This window comes from Homalodisca vitripennis, chromosome 1, assembly GCF_021130785.1.
Source record: "Homalodisca vitripennis isolate AUS2020 chromosome 1, UT_GWSS_2.1, whole genome shotgun sequence".
Taxonomy (NCBI): domain Eukaryota; kingdom Metazoa; phylum Arthropoda; class Insecta; order Hemiptera; family Cicadellidae; genus Homalodisca; species Homalodisca vitripennis.
In genome coordinates, this window is record NC_060207.1 from 241,482,977 (window position 1) to 241,499,167 (window position 16,191).

At 31.0% G+C, this 16,191-nt stretch overlaps 1 protein-coding gene across 1 annotated transcript; it reads right to left on the minus strand.

Annotated features, from left to right (window-relative positions):
* Positions 1-14,920: 14,920 nt before the first annotated feature.
* LOC124355358 lies at positions 14,921-15,790 on the minus strand. Its single transcript, XM_046806475.1, has one exon. The coding sequence runs from the start codon at positions 15,788-15,790 to the stop codon at positions 14,921-14,923; it is 870 nt and encodes a 289-aa protein (XP_046662431.1).
* Positions 15,791-16,191: the final 401 nt, after the last annotated feature.

Below are 16,191 nucleotides of genomic sequence, written 5' to 3' on the forward strand. Positions count from 1 at the left end.
AAAAAAGCTCTTCAATTTGTGTAATAACAATTGCTTCTGTTATTAGAATAGTTTGTACTCGTCTTTTTACTGCAGTTTAAATGAAAATAAAATGTTCACGATGAAGCTGTTATAATTAAAAACATTTAACGCAATTTATGCATAAAAAGGAGCAGCTTTAACGGAATGAAGTAACAGATGAAAGGCATCTTTTCCCAGAAAGCTTTTTGATCCGCCAATAAGGAAAATTTGGAATTATTCGAATGAATTGGGATCTCAGAAAAATACATCACCATAGCGGTGCATATACTCGGGTTCTACCACCGTTTATTGGGCCTCCTACACTGAAGTAACAGGTATGAGGGTGTGACAGAGACGGTGCAGAAAGAGAGGTATATAATAAGTGAATGGAAATAAAAAAGGAAGGGCATTGTTAATACAGCTCTTTAAACTACCATGGATTGGTATTTAAATAAAGATAAAAAATAATATACTGAAAAGGCGTTACCAAATGCTGCGTTTAGCTCCGGTTCATCTTCCTCTTAGTGCAGCGTGTCTGAAACTTGGCGTTATCACGTTATCAAAGACGTGACTCCTAGAATATGGAGTCCTGTTCGTCTGAAGAGTCGGCGACGAAGAATCTCAAAATAAAACTATTTCCATATTTTATAGACACTTGGACTATAAAATATAGTTTAATCTTAATTAAGAGGTATTCTCATTGTCTCACCAGATGCACAATTGAAATGAGACAGTGGAGTGGATCTCAAGCGATTATTGAAATGGGAATAGGCCTATACGTTAACCAGCGTTATTTAAAATGTATGCATTCAAAAATACGGAAACTGTATTTTAACCACGAACTTTTTGGTACATAAATTGTTGAAACACAATCCAGTGTCATTATTTATTTCGTTGAATTTCCATGTGTATCTCATTTAAAATTTACGTATCCAGAGAATGTTTAAAAACATCTGTATAAAGATATTTCTATCCTGAGACGAGCCTGCTCTCTTTAGCTTCAAAACTAATATCAATTTGCTGCATTGAGTGTTTTTACCGATTTTTAATTAAAATCAATAAAACTCAAGGCGTTTTAGTTAATTATGTAGACCAATACTTTGGTCTTCAGGTTCCACCTGTATTCCTATTCAATCTGGAAATAATATTGTCCTTATAATTAACTTTTATGGAGCCTTTGCTGATTTCTTAACGATTCTTAAAAAACATTTATTTTTTTTTTGTAGAAAAAGGAGAGGCCGATTCCCTTTTAAGCCTTATTCTGTCTGTCCTCATGGGCCACTGGCCTGTGCGAGTATCTTATCAATCATAATAAGAGGGAGAGTTGATACAGTACGAGGTTGATGGTACTGATAAAAAGTGCAACGGTCTCAGACAGGATTTGATTCCGCGCTGTCTCTAACCCTGACTCAAAGTCCAACGTCTTAGACCGCTCGGCCATCGGCACTCCCATCGTCTGGTAATTGTGACGATACCAGAGTGTTTCTTATGCTTGAGTAATATTTGAAAAATTTGTTCAGAGTATCGTAAAAATAATAATTTTGTATAGTGTAGGAAAAGTATGTATATGTATAAAATTGTAATGATATTGATGTCACAAATATAAACTCTACTGTATTTAGAGTATCACAAAAAAGACATTCAACTCACAATACAGAATGCTATGGAAGCCGTAGGATTGTAGTAATTATGTTTATAGGTAAAATAAATAAATAAAATACGCGTGATTAATGATGTTTTGTAAAGTTTTATGACAGCACATGATGTACATTTAGCACAAGTAGTGGGTACAGCCATTTACCAACATCCGCTACAATTCATCACCGCTTTCAGATTGTTATAACACTTGACACATGTTAAACCACACTATTTATCATGACGTACAAGTCAATTTAAACGTTCATAATGGATGTGTCAGGTATAAAATATTTATAACTGGTTTGCGTTACGAGAAAGATTGCATTTTTTATGATAAATGTATTATACTGTCAAGTTACATTTTATTAACCTGTCCTCAATATTGCAATACAAAATCAATACAAATATGACATGCGTTTGGATAGATTTATACTGATAAAGTAACTAGCCCACGTTCAACCATTTTCAAGTAATACATTTAGTTTTTTTTTTCGGCAATTATGCTAAGTATTTATAAGAAATAGATATTTCAGCCATTACACATTTACGTTATTCAGGAATAGTATTTAACGATTGGGTTGACTCATACGATATTCATTGTTACATTGTTCCTTATATTTTCTGTTTTGCTATAGCATAGCACCAATGATTCGTTATCTCCAGCATAATACCTCTGAAATAGTCCTTGATTATATGTATAACTGAATTGTCCAGTATTACTAATTTAATGTACGGGAATATTAAGTTTCTAAGAAACGTTGATTTAGAATCCTAGAAGTTTTCTAGGACCTCCTTCCAATCGTAATTCATTTAGCTCACAGTCCTCAGAGGTTTTAAATCTAATGAGTCGCAAGTTTTTTAGGTTTGCGCACTTCCTCGAAAACGAGCTTGCTTTAGTTACATATTAGGTTTCATGTAAAACACTTTCATTAAAAGGTTTTTTTTCTCCATGGAAAACTCTCTGCCCGTACATCCTCCTCATCATCTTTAACTTCTTCATATTCTTGAGAATTTTGAGGGTTGAACAGAAGTCAATATTCCTTTATCCATTAGATCTCCGCATACTGCTACATCATCATTGAAGTCTGAAACTCAATTTCTTGGTCCCCAGTAGTTCCCTATCTATGCTCCAGTCCTGAAGACGGTGAGGTGCATCAGCTGCGGTTTTATATTGAAACAGCGTTGGATTCACTGTTTGTATTGAGGTCTAGAGCCTACATTTTCGTCTTATGGAGGTCGTGTTTGTCTTGAACAGGTTTTGTGCTAAGATTATTTGTTGTATAGAGGTTAGTCCAAATCACAATAGATCCGCCTTATGGAGGTTTTTATCTAATTACTACATTTTATAAAGATATTTTTAGCATTGAGTGCTACGAAAGTTTCAAGGAGATTTGAAAAAATTCGTCTTATCCAGGAATTGGTTTCATCGAGGTTCTTACTAACGATGTTCCTCTGTATTTGATTTGTCTTATACAATTTTCGTACTTGGAAAGTTGTAGTGAAATCGCGGACAAGACTATGGATAGGTGCTAGTATGGTATGTCTTACTTTAATCTTATTTTGCATATGGCAGTGATATACTTACATTATATGATAAGCAAGTCTCCAAATAACAAAAATATGTAAGTGAAGGTGGCTGAAATGATAAAGGAATAAGCCAACATAAATATTCTACTGTCTCGATTATCATATGTCAATAGCACTCAAACCTCCCTTTATTCCTCAATAATTCTATAGGTTTAAATATTATTGATTTGGTCTGGTCGTGTACTTGCCATCGATATCTTCTTACTTCCATTGTCATTTTTATATGTGACTGGTGACTTAAAAAGTCGTTTTATTTAAACGATGAGTACACAGGATGTATAAAAATCCCGTATGAGATTGATATTTCGCGAAATATTACTGGTAAAGCAATAAAATTTGGTACCTCATTACTGTAACTATAAATCTACTTTTTGAAATAACTACAATTTTTTTCATGTCAGAGGTATGGTTCGCAAGGAGTAAGAAAAGATCTTAAATGAGAGCATAGGTCAAGTAGTACATAAAATTAAAGGTTTTAATTAGTAGAGTACAATGCCTCAAATCCGACCTCAAAAGGTTCACTCTTAAAGTAATACGCTGTTTTAAAGATTGAAACATTCAAAATGTGTCTAGATAGTTTGATATTCTTGTGTTATCTCAAGTTGTAAATGTTAAACTTATTAAATGAATACTGGATTTAGAATAGAAAATAAATATCTGTTGATGGCTAGGAGGATGGCTTACAAGGAGATGCATACTGAAGAGAAAAACCTGGTATCAGTTATGATAATAGAAAGTTCTTCTTTTAAGGTTGGCCTTTGGACTTTATTCTATGTATATCTTACATTACACTTTAGAATTACAAATAAATTTAATTTAATGTACTACTCAACCTATACTATCACTCATTTAAGGTTTCCCTATGACTCCTTCGGGCCATCCTACTGAAATGAAAAGGATATTGCAGTTACTTCAGAAAGTATATATATATATAGGTGCAGTAATGATGTACTAAGTTTTTTTTTGCTTTACCTGTAATCGCTCGGGAATTAACAAGAACGTGAGGGACATTTTAAAACAACCTGTGTGTGTGTGTGTGTTTTTTGGAGATGTGAAAATCGAACGAAACGTAGGCGTATAAACAAAACAATAAATCTTCATAAAACAACGCTTGTATAGAAGGTAAACGCGATTCTAAAATGTGGCTTAAAAGCTTTCCGATGTTTTAAACTGAGTGACTTTGCATTGTCCAAATGCAAACACCGCGTGCTTATCGCAAGTTACAGGCATTAGGATTCTTTGCGTTTGATATTAAACAATATCGAAACACAAAACAATAATACATACATATATAGCATACTATTATAGCTTTTTTTCCAAGCTATAATTTATCACAATAGTATTACCTTACAATATGAGGTATTTCACTGCTAGTACTATATTATCAAATGAATATATATATATATATATATATATATATATATATTGAATTTTTTGAATTGAATTGCATTTATTCAAGAAATTATACATTTCTGAGGCCCCGCTAAGTACAATACTTGTCAGCGGGAACCTATATAACTATATCTTACTACAGTTGAGATACACAATTACATTTAATTATCTTTCAGGTCCTTAATGTAGTATTTTTAATTTAATTGTGGAGAACGTTGGTATATAATATACATACAACATTGAAATTATTAATTTGGAGTGATTAAAAAATATTGTCTGAATATTACTATAATTTAATACAATACATCATTCCCATAACACTATTAAATATTTAGAATATTCTGTTGATTAAGTTTTTAGATAAACTGAAAAGTTGAAGAAAAGTAAATAAATTCGGTGAATATGTCAATGGTATTGACCGTGGCGAACAGTCAAAAGACTCGGTCAACTAAGTAACTCATTAGTCTTATCAGTTATTACCCATTCCTATCCATTTGTGTAATAACCATTAAAGATATTGGGTTATCGGAAGAGGTAGACAAATATTACCTACAGTTCAAACAAGTTTTCAAAAACGATTAATTTCCGTGCATTGGGCAACAACCAACAGTCATGTCGTGTAGCCTACATACAGACGGATCGAGGTGAATTGATATGATATAAATGTGGTTCCTACAATTGTCACAGCTATTCTAATTTATTTATTTTCTAGAAATTATTTATATCAAGTTTATTCATTCTTACTTAATAAATTTTCTTCGCATACTCGTATTTGAACATATGCTGGCGTACTGTGTGTCGGTTATGTCTTTGTTAAATGTTGTGTAAAGTGTGATTGAAATTATTCAACTGTGTAAGTGGACATTTGGATATTCAATTTTCCAGGTAAATAACATTATCTTGATAACTATGATATTGCCCCTAATAACTTACATTTAATATTATATATAATATAAATTATGTTCTTATACTTTAAAACTACACTCTTAGTTATATTTACATTCAGTGCATAGAATAAATAAAAATTCAAGTAACTCTCATTCTGGCAGTTCTTAGCAAACTTTCTATATTAGTCGTTTATAACAACAGATAATAACCTATACTATATTATCATAAATTCAGTACATAAATTCATTTGTAATATAAGCTCAAATAATTAAACACAACAAGTAATTGTTATATCCTTTAGTAGACATAGTGTACCAGAAACACTACATACAGCACAATGGAGATTACTTCTAGAACCAGTAAAATATGCATTCCTTATTAAATTGGTAAGCACCGGTTGAGTACTTATGCTTTACTTGATGTATAAAAAAAAAAGGCAAAAAATAGAAGCCCCAAATATCAATGTGTTATACTGTACAGTATTAATGGAACACCAGTAGCAAATTGCAATCATCGGTTTAACGTAAAGTTCAGATTCCCTTATACCTAGACAATTACTCAATATGTGCATTAAAGTGAGAAATAAGCAAAAATATATTATTATTATTTATATGTTAAGCTTTAAACAGAAAAACAAACAATAATAAAAATCCATCCCTGAGGATAACAGAAGTCTAAGAGATATATTTGATTTAATTAGTAAACAAATAAAGATATATTAGTAAACTGTACACATAACAATAAAAGAAAGCAAAATATTTCTCTGACAGATATATAATCGATCACTTGTAGATATGTCTCGTCTTTTTTAGATATTATTAATTGTAATGAGTAAAATTATATATAAATAATACTTAGTAAACATGACAATAATAAATAACAACAATGATCTAAACTAATGGACATAGAAAACCATCACTACAACTACAGGAATACATCTTTGGCATTAACAGTTCTTATAATAATAAAATAAAACAATATTATAGTGAAACAAAACAACAACATGATCCATAAATTATCAGGCAATGTTTAGCTTTACCATTAATATGTGTGAACTAACCAATTATATACAGATTGTTTAAATTTTGTAAAATTATTTTCATTGTAAATGTGGTTAGGTAAGTTATTGTAAAGAGTAGGCACAATAAATTCCACCAGTCTCTTCCCAAAATCCGTTCTTATGTAAGGAACAATTCGTTTTTTATGTTTCCTAAATCTGCAGATGCAGTATTAGAGGTTTCCATCATGTACTCGTCATTACCAAATTATCTCACGTATATCGCATATTTATAAAAAAAATGATTGAGGGGTATAAAAATGTATTCTCCCCACGTAGATTGCTAATATTTATATCATGTGGGCTGCTGACATAGACTCCTGTTTTGAAACTAACAAATCTTATTCAAATGGCAATTCGCTGCTGACCCATACAGTTGTATTCCATATCTAATAATAGACTCAAATAATGCTTTATATATGGATATTTTACATTCTAAATTAATGGTATTTTTCAATCTATAAAACGCAGCCATACATGACAACATTTTCTTTAGAATTTTTTCAGTATGTTTTTCCAAGTAAAACCACTGTCAATTATTATTCCTAAATAACTGCAGTGTTCTACCAGTTCTATTTCTTTGAAACTGTATAATGTTACTATTCCATTTGTTGAAAAATGTATATATATATATATACATTTTTTTACAATATATATACAAATTACAAAAGTAAAATCATTTTACTTTTGTAAATTTTGTTGCTGTGTTGTTAAATTTTGTTGCTGTGTTGTTATTTTTTATTATACCTTATTATACCTTTTTGAAAACGGCAAAGCCGAAACATTAAAGGAACTTTATATCAAGAAGTCTAATAATTGATATAATAGAGCAATTCTGCTTTTATACACCCGAAGTGAATATATATATATATATATATATATATATATATATATATATATATATATATATATATATATATATATATATATATAAGTAGATATGAATGTGCCGGTTCTGGCGCACTTTTGGGACAGACAGAAAATCAAGGGAAAATACTGTTTAAAGGACAATAAACGAATCTGTAAAATCAAACAGTAAGCCGATTCTGGCGCACTTTTGGGACAGTCAGAAAATCAATGTAAAATACTGTCCATTGAACCATAAACAAATCTAAGAAATCACGAATGTAAAATAACCGAATCTATAGCTGTTTTACTGTTCAATGTTTGCTTCTACATTTATAAGCTGTTTTAATGAAAAAATCCAGAAATCTTAATAAAAGATCTATAAACGGAAATAATGAAATTTGCTAACAATCACTCGAGAAGTCGGGGAGAATGTGAGTAAAACCGCATTCTTTTCACGAGGTTCCTCGTTTAATTTCTCCAAATGTACTATAAAATCATCGAGGATTTCTGGCTTAAAATCGTAGACAAATTCAACATCCAGATAATGAAAAAATACAGGTAATATCTTTTCATAATAAACGTGTGTATTTAAACCAACAAACCTAATGTATTCTTTGAAAAGGAAAATAATTTTGTCAATGGTTCCAAGAGATAAGTAAAAATTTTTGTTCTTTTTTCTAAATTCTGTAACAAATTTTGTTTGCTTCTTGTCTCCGTATTGTAATTTCATAAGCAGATTATTCAAATATGTTAATTTATTTCGAAATTTCTTAGGCTTAGGTCTTTCGTACAAAATTAAATTACAATCTCTACAAACTAATCTTTTATCAATAATTTCTCCTCTATTATAACACTTGTAACAGTTGGCATTATACTCTTCCATTTTTACAAAAAGAATAAATGGAAGCTATGGAACTAAGTCTGCCGAGATATAAATTTTTCAGCGCAAATGTTTATGTTTATATTTCAACTACCGAGATAAAAAGAAATAATTTCATTCTATTGTACAACTATTTAGGATATTTTGTTTATGATTATAAAGATTATTCCGGAAGAAATCGAGATTTTTCATCGGCGAAAGAGTATATTTTTGAAGTTTTAGAAGGAATGAAAGAGAACAATATGAACATCATTAACTACTGAATTTCTCTAATATCGTTCTTAATCACATCATAGGCTAAAAATTTCTCAGAAACCACAACCACATAACAAATCGCGTTTGTAACAGCTTTTTGAAAATCCATATTGATAATTGTATCGTTCTTTGAACTAGAAATATTTGTCAAACTCTTTGTTGTATCAATGACATAAATGGGTCTATTTGCTATAAATTCTTTGGGGTTGTAATACATTTCCATATTTTTGTAGTAAACTTTCTTAAAATCTTGATACATCTGATACATGATTCTGAAAAGACCACCGGAAATGTTTAAATTTTGTAATTCATCTGGATAATAAGAACCATTCAATTTTACTCTGATATTTTTTACATCCAAACTATCAAACTTTGAAGAATTTTTTTCTTGATTATTCTGTCTATCTGTTTGAAAACCTATGATAACGAACTTGGGATTGAAGATATTTCTATAAATATTTGTGATATCGAACGAATAAGTTGTTCCGGAAATACCTTTTTGTTCAATACATTGCCAATCTAGAAAATTAAACATAATGTTTTGACTTTTTGTAATTTCATCAATCAACTGAATTTTACTCGTGGTTTTGTAATCAATCATCGGAACTCTAATGAAAAACTCGTTAATTGTAATTTTGCCATCAACAGGCATAACATTTCCAGTTGCAGTCTTCAGAATCACATCATCGTCTTCTGCTCTTATAAAACTTAGATAAAATCCTCCTTTATAGATCGGAATAGTAACATTTTCAAAAAATCCTAAGCCGAAATGTGCTAAATCACCGACCGCTTCAAATTGTCCAAATTTAAAAGTTGATTCAAAACTGTTTGAAAATACATCACTTTTGGAATAACAAATAGTTCCTTTAATTGTGCTTAATTGACCACAGTTTTCGACTTCTTCTATCAATTTATTGTGTTTTCTTACTTCAATCTTAGAAAATAAAAACGGTATAAAATTATCGATTAATCTAACATTATCAGTTCCAAGATATGCTTGACCATCTTGTTTTGTTAAAGTTCCAGAAATATAAAACTGGAAGTTAGACGAGCAAAAGTTATCTCCAAAATCAATATTAAACACAGTTCTTTTATTCGGTTCATTCAAATGTTGTTTACTAATTGGATAGAAATTTTTAAACTCCGCCCTTTCAATATCGCCTGAATACTTTTTGTAGTCCACCATTTAATAAGAGAAAATTTAGAAATTTTAAACATCATGTATAAGTCGATAAGAAAAGATTTTAGTCATTTTTTAATGATCTACTTCGTCATATTCAGGATTCTGTTCCTTAAATTTTGCGATCTCGGTCACATATTTCAATAAAATCTGCACAGGATAGTAACCGCTATCTATAATATTGTTCCAATCAACTGTATCTTTATTTTCATCCAAAAACTTTATACTCAAGTGTTGATAGAGGCAAAGAACAGACATATGATCTTTTAATTGATAATGTATATTTTCTTGAATGAACTCTGATGATAAAGTTTGATATTTAGCAATGTTATACCAATTCAATTTGTTTACGTATAATCTCATCATATCTTCGGATAATTCATATTTTTGAGAAATGTCATCCCAATGTTCTTTTTTCAAATCTCTTTCGTGTTGCATTATAAAAAGATCGAAAGCACTGTAATGTCCCGCCATCTCTATTTATTAGGAAAAAATTTCAAGTTTTTATAAATTGACTCTTTTTTGAGTTACATTCAGCACATTTTCCCGAAATTCTTTTAACTCCATTGATGTTTGCATAGTATTTTATATCATTTGTTGCAGTTTTTTCTTTACATCTCACACAATATATGAGCGCCATTTATATAAGGAAATTTTATCATGCATAAAACCCTACGCGAATACCTATTTCAGTAAGATCTTCCTCCATATTATTAAGTTTTTTTTCTAATTTTTGAAATTTGACAGCATAAGAATCATTGTATTCAACAAATTTATGACCAATATTCTCAAATGTTTTCGTAGCATCTAAACTAAACTTATCAAAAGACTCTTTAAATTTAGTAAGTTTTTCATTAATTTCACCAACATCGTCTACTGATCTTCTATTTCTGGCTTCTAACTTATCATAGACTTCTGTCGTAAAATCTTTAACATGCTGTTTATGATTCTCATAATTTTGTTTTAGTTCATTAAACATTTTAATAGGATCTTCTAATTGAATCATTACAACAACATCAAATGGATTAATTCCTTTACTAACACCGCTAATTCTTTTTCCTTTAAAATCTAAGGCATTTTTAACATTCGGATCATGTAAATCAACAATATCGATGTTTTCTGATAATTTTAGAGGTTTTAAAATTTGTTCTTTAACAACAACATCATGTTTGTCAATACCAGGTCGAACACCGACAATTCTTTTTTTATTAGCCAAACTAACATAATTCTTTTCAACTTTGATCGCTTCAGTAATTTTATCAGCTTTTTCGATATGAGACATTAAATTGGTAAATAATTTTTTTACACCATCATCAACTTCTTTTTCCAATGTTTTTATTTTATCAGCAACTTCATTTGAACTCATGAAATTTGCAAGTTTGTTATCATATTCTGCTTTAAAATCTTCAATCTCGACAGCAAACATATCTGAATCTGGAAGGTTTTGTAATAAATTTTCTAACTTGTTATCAAACTCATTTCTCAAACTATCAAAATTCAAACTATTATCTACATTTTGAATAATTTGTGTACCAAATACGTCAAAAATATTTTGTGAATCCATATTTATTAAGCAATAATTTGTTAACAACTTCTTTAAAATCTTTACCATTACTCAGTTCATTCAAAACAAAAACACATAAATGACCACAAATTGGGGGATCTTTATAGTCTTGAATCTGAGAGTCATTGTAGTAGACGCTTGATTTTTTCAAATATTTAATCAATTCTATAGGTGGTTTGTCCTCAATTCTTCCATACGAATCAAATTAACATGCATTCTTATCATTTTTATAATAACAAACCCAATGCGTTTCCACTTCCCATAATCGAGTCTAAATTCACAATTCCACATTCAAATTTCTTAACTTTTTCAGGTAATGTATCTCTCATGAAGATTCCTCTAAAATGTTTAATATTTTTGCAGATTTCTTCCAATTCCCCGAATGTTAAAGGTTTAAATTTTTTTTTCAATGTTTGATTTCACGTAATTCAAAGTTTTTTCATCTAATCCAGATCCTGTAACATCTTCCAACTCTTTATCTAACCAATTTAAAATGTTTCGAACAATAGGAATCACATCTTTTTTAACGATTGGAGCAGCTTTACGAACATAAGGAACAACATTTTTAACAACTGGAATATTTTCTCCAAAATCTAATAAATCTTTCAAAAGACCACCATTTTTAAGTTCTTTCAACTGATTATAAGAAAATTCTATTCTGGTTCCTTTACTGTTTTTCTTATGTTTTTCGAGTTTATTGTATTGTCTATTTGTTAAAAATATCTTATCTTCGCCATTTTTTAGTTGATCTATTTTAAATTGAATACTAACGGGTATTTTTTTCTTAAAAGCGGATTTTATTTTTTCTTTCTGATTTTTGCTGAAATTTACATTCACCTCCATTTATATAGTTAAAATTTCAAGTTCTCTTCAATTCCCATTCCTAGTTTTCTCTTCAAAAACATTGCTCCAACTGTTGGAAGTGCAACAAATCTTTCACCTAAGCTAGCATCTTTTGATAAAAATCTATCCATTGCCTTATCTTGCAAAACTTTATCTGCTATATGTCTGGAATTTGTGTCTATATGTTTTGCATAAAAAATATCGTGTTCCATAGCAGCTTGATCTAATTTATTTATACCAGGATCTCCTCTTTTTAGTCTGTTTTCGAGTTTTGTGCCAGGCCCCAGATACTGATAAGTTGGTACGTGTAATTCAAAAGGTAAATTGTTGATAAAATCATTCAAAAGTCCGCTACCTTCAATCATAGATGAACTTATTGCCGGCAAAATTCGTTTTAAATATTTAATTCCATCAGGTTTTTCAATCATTTCGTCAAGTTTGTTCGAAATAAAATCTTTAATAGCTTTCTTTTCATTCAAAAAATTGTTGTTTCCAGCCTTCTCTTGAGCATAAATATAATTTATAATTCCATCGAGTTTTGTCAAATCGTCGATATATCTGTACTCAATCTTATTATCATTGTATTTTCTTACACCTGATCCTTCGATTCGTTTTTCCCAAATTGGTTTAATCAAATTGAGATATTTTTTACCTTTACTTGACTTTGGTTTCTTAGTTGATGGATCATTATTTTTGTAAATTGAATCAGATTTCCATAAAATTTCAGTATACTTTTTCAAGTCTTCTTCAGAATATAAACCGTCTTTTGGAACATCAGTGCCTGTTAATAATCTCCATAAACCTTGAGTTCCTTCATATGTTTTTTCATTAATAATGATATCATTATGCTCAAAATTCACAGGCAAATTTCCAATCATAAAACTTTTCTTTTTTCTGTCCCAATACAAACCAAATTTATCATCCTTTGCTCTAGGAAGAAATTTTTTACCAATTTCACCAATTATTATATCCGTTGTTCCAGGACTTATTGGTTCAACTATGGTAGAGTCTTCAATGATTCGAGGTCTAAATGGTGTTGAAGATGGTAATTTTGGCAATTCAAACTCAGATTCTGGTATCGAAATATCAGCAAATTGTCGTACAACTGGAACCAAATTCATTAAATTTTGATTATCGCTTAAAACATTTTCAATTTTGCCCTCAACGTTTTTTATTGCAGAAGTTACAGGTTGATTAATTTTTTGAATAAATTCTTGTTCTTTTTCATCAATTCGAATCTGTTCTTTAAATTCTTTGATTAATTTCTTTTCGATTTGATCAAGTTTTTTCGCTTCTTCAGAAGTTACGTTCACCATTTATTTAGGAAAATTTTGAAACTTAAACGTGGAACGTGGAAACGTGAACACGAAACGTGAACGTGGAACGTGAAACACGAACGTGGAACGTAAAAACGTGAACGTGGAACGTAAAAACGTGAACGTGGAACGTAAAAACGTGAACGTGGAACGTAAAAAACGTGAACGTGGAACGTAAAAACGTGAACGTGGAACGTAAAAACGTGAACGTGGAACGTGAAACACGAACGTGGAACGTAAAAACGTGAACGTGGAACGTAAAAACGTGAACGTGGAACGTAAAAACGTGAACGTGGAACGTAAAAACGTGAACGTGGAACGTAAAAACGTGAACGTGGAACGTAAAAACGTGAACGTGGAACGTAAAAACGTGAACGTGGAACGTAAAAAACGTGAACGTGGAACGTAAAAACGTGAACGTGGAACGTAAAAACGTGAACGTGGAACGTGAAACACGAACGTGAAACGTAAACACGAACGTGAAACATGAACGTGAAACATGAACGTGGAACGTAAAACGTGAACGTGGAACGTAAAAACGTGAACGAGAACGTGAACACGAAACGTGGAACGTGAACACGAAACGTGAAAACGTGGAACGTACAACGTGGAACGTGAACAGATTTACCGTTTTTCTGTTATTTTCATAATGTAAATAAAAAGTAAAGATAATGTAAAAATAATTGTAACAAATATTTTATCAAGTAGATTTGTCAGACCACTGAGCAGCATTTATATTAGAAAATTTATTCAGATATTTACCATTTTTAGGCTTCAAAGTTAGATTAATAGTTAAAAATCCGTAGTCTTCCTTCCAAATTTTATCACATAACTCAATAAAGTGGTTAAAACTCATATCAGATCCCACATAATTGTTATAAATCTTTCTCGAATAGTGATCATCTTGCTTAAAAATACACAACATATTCAGATTATTTCTTATCAGTGGCGGCTCCTGATAAGTAGTCACGGGGGTGCACACAAGAAAATAACAGTAGGATTAGATAATTAACTTACGTCGCCAACATAGTTATCGTCTCAATATAATAGTAAACAAAATATTTCAGTCCTTTTAGGCTCTTTATAGCACCAAATTGATTTGTTTGTAAAAGGTGTACAAGACTGTGAGTTATTTCGTGCTGTGGAATGAATAATTCGTAAAAAGAAACCCCTTAAAATTTGCAACGATATTTGACTACTTGCATTTTAATAATTGCTTATAGCCCAGAAAGTAATTAGCAAATATAACTGATTTATTGGCTAACAAAATGTTTATGAACATGGAAATAAAAGAAAGATAATGTGAATACAATCTTATTTTTCTTGATACAAAGAAAAATGTAAGGTTATAAGTAACTTTGAAAATAGGTTAAATAGGCTAATTGAAAATTAACTAAATGTTTCCTGAAATCATAGTTCAGCATTTTATACACAGTTTTTCTCCAAAAACACTCTTTGTAAGATGATTAGTTCATGTACAGTTTTTAAAGTTGAAGTCCATCCTTCTTTCTTTTTGCCTAGCAAAAACATCGATTACACGCTCATTAAAGTTAGGTATACTCCTGATCATACCCTTTTCCACAGACAACATAGCCAATGCTGTTAGTCTTTCTTGCCCCATGGTACTTCTCAAAAATGTCTTGATGCGTTTTAAGGTCGAAAAGCACCGTTCCGCTTCCGCAGTAGTCATAGGGATGGTAGAAACAATGGTCAAAAGTTTGTGAGTTTCTGAAAATGAAGTCTGTAAGCCATTCTCAATAACGAACTGTAACAACGGCACAGTCCCGTTCATGACTTGAAAATCTTTTCGTTTGTAGATCACTGAAAGTTCTGTTTTCAATCGTTCTTTGTCTAAAAATGAATACACCTGCACTGTTTCTTCCAAAAGTTGAATGGGAAACGTTTTCTCATAGTGCGTGAACTTTTTTGAATCAAACAGAGAAACCGCTGAATGGTGTGTCAAAAAAGAGTATCTCTCTTTTATTTGATTGGAAATAACATCACACACCTCTTTTGCGGCAATTGTCCTCGTCACATGAATATTTTCATCACGTCGGGCTCTTTTCACAGGCATAGGTAGTTGATCAACATCAATTTTGACACTATCCATGTTTTGCCTTTCTTTTTCGACGCATTCAATAAATGTTTCGACATTTTTCTTTGTTCGCACAGCATCGGTGTATGTAAGCTGTAGTTGATTATACAAAATGTCAACATGGGGCATGATTTTATGGAACACTGCGAGCCAAAATATAAAGTTGGGATCCTCTAACATACGTCTGATTGCCCCTGCTTTGGTGATAGTGATTGCTTGATGTGATGAGGCCTCTATTTCCTCCATGCAAGCAATTAAATCTTCTCTGTATTCATACACAGTGTTGACTGTACGGCTCTTGAAGTTCCATCTAGTTGCGGAAGCACGAGGGATTCTTCTGCCAACTATTGTGTCTAAAAACTGCAACTCTTTGTGGAGAATTGCTAAAGAAGTTGGTCAAATCACTCAAATTTGAAAAAAAAAATTCTCACTTGTTGGTTTTGGCTTGTAGCCTGTCCAACTAGCAAATTCAGTTGGTGTGCATAGCAATGAACATAAAATGCGTGGGGATACATTTGCTTAACAAGAGTCTGTACCCCTGCATGATGTCCACTCATTACACTAGCGCCATCATAGCTTTGTGATATAAGTTTGCTTGGATCGTGATCGTCTACAACACTTTGTATTGCACTTTTAATACATCTAGC

What these genes read in the sequence shown, in the direction of transcription:
- LOC124355358 (XM_046806475.1), bottom strand. Translation starts at nt 15,790, where the DNA reads ATGGAGGAAATAGAGGCCTCATCACATCAAGCAATCACTATCACCAAA.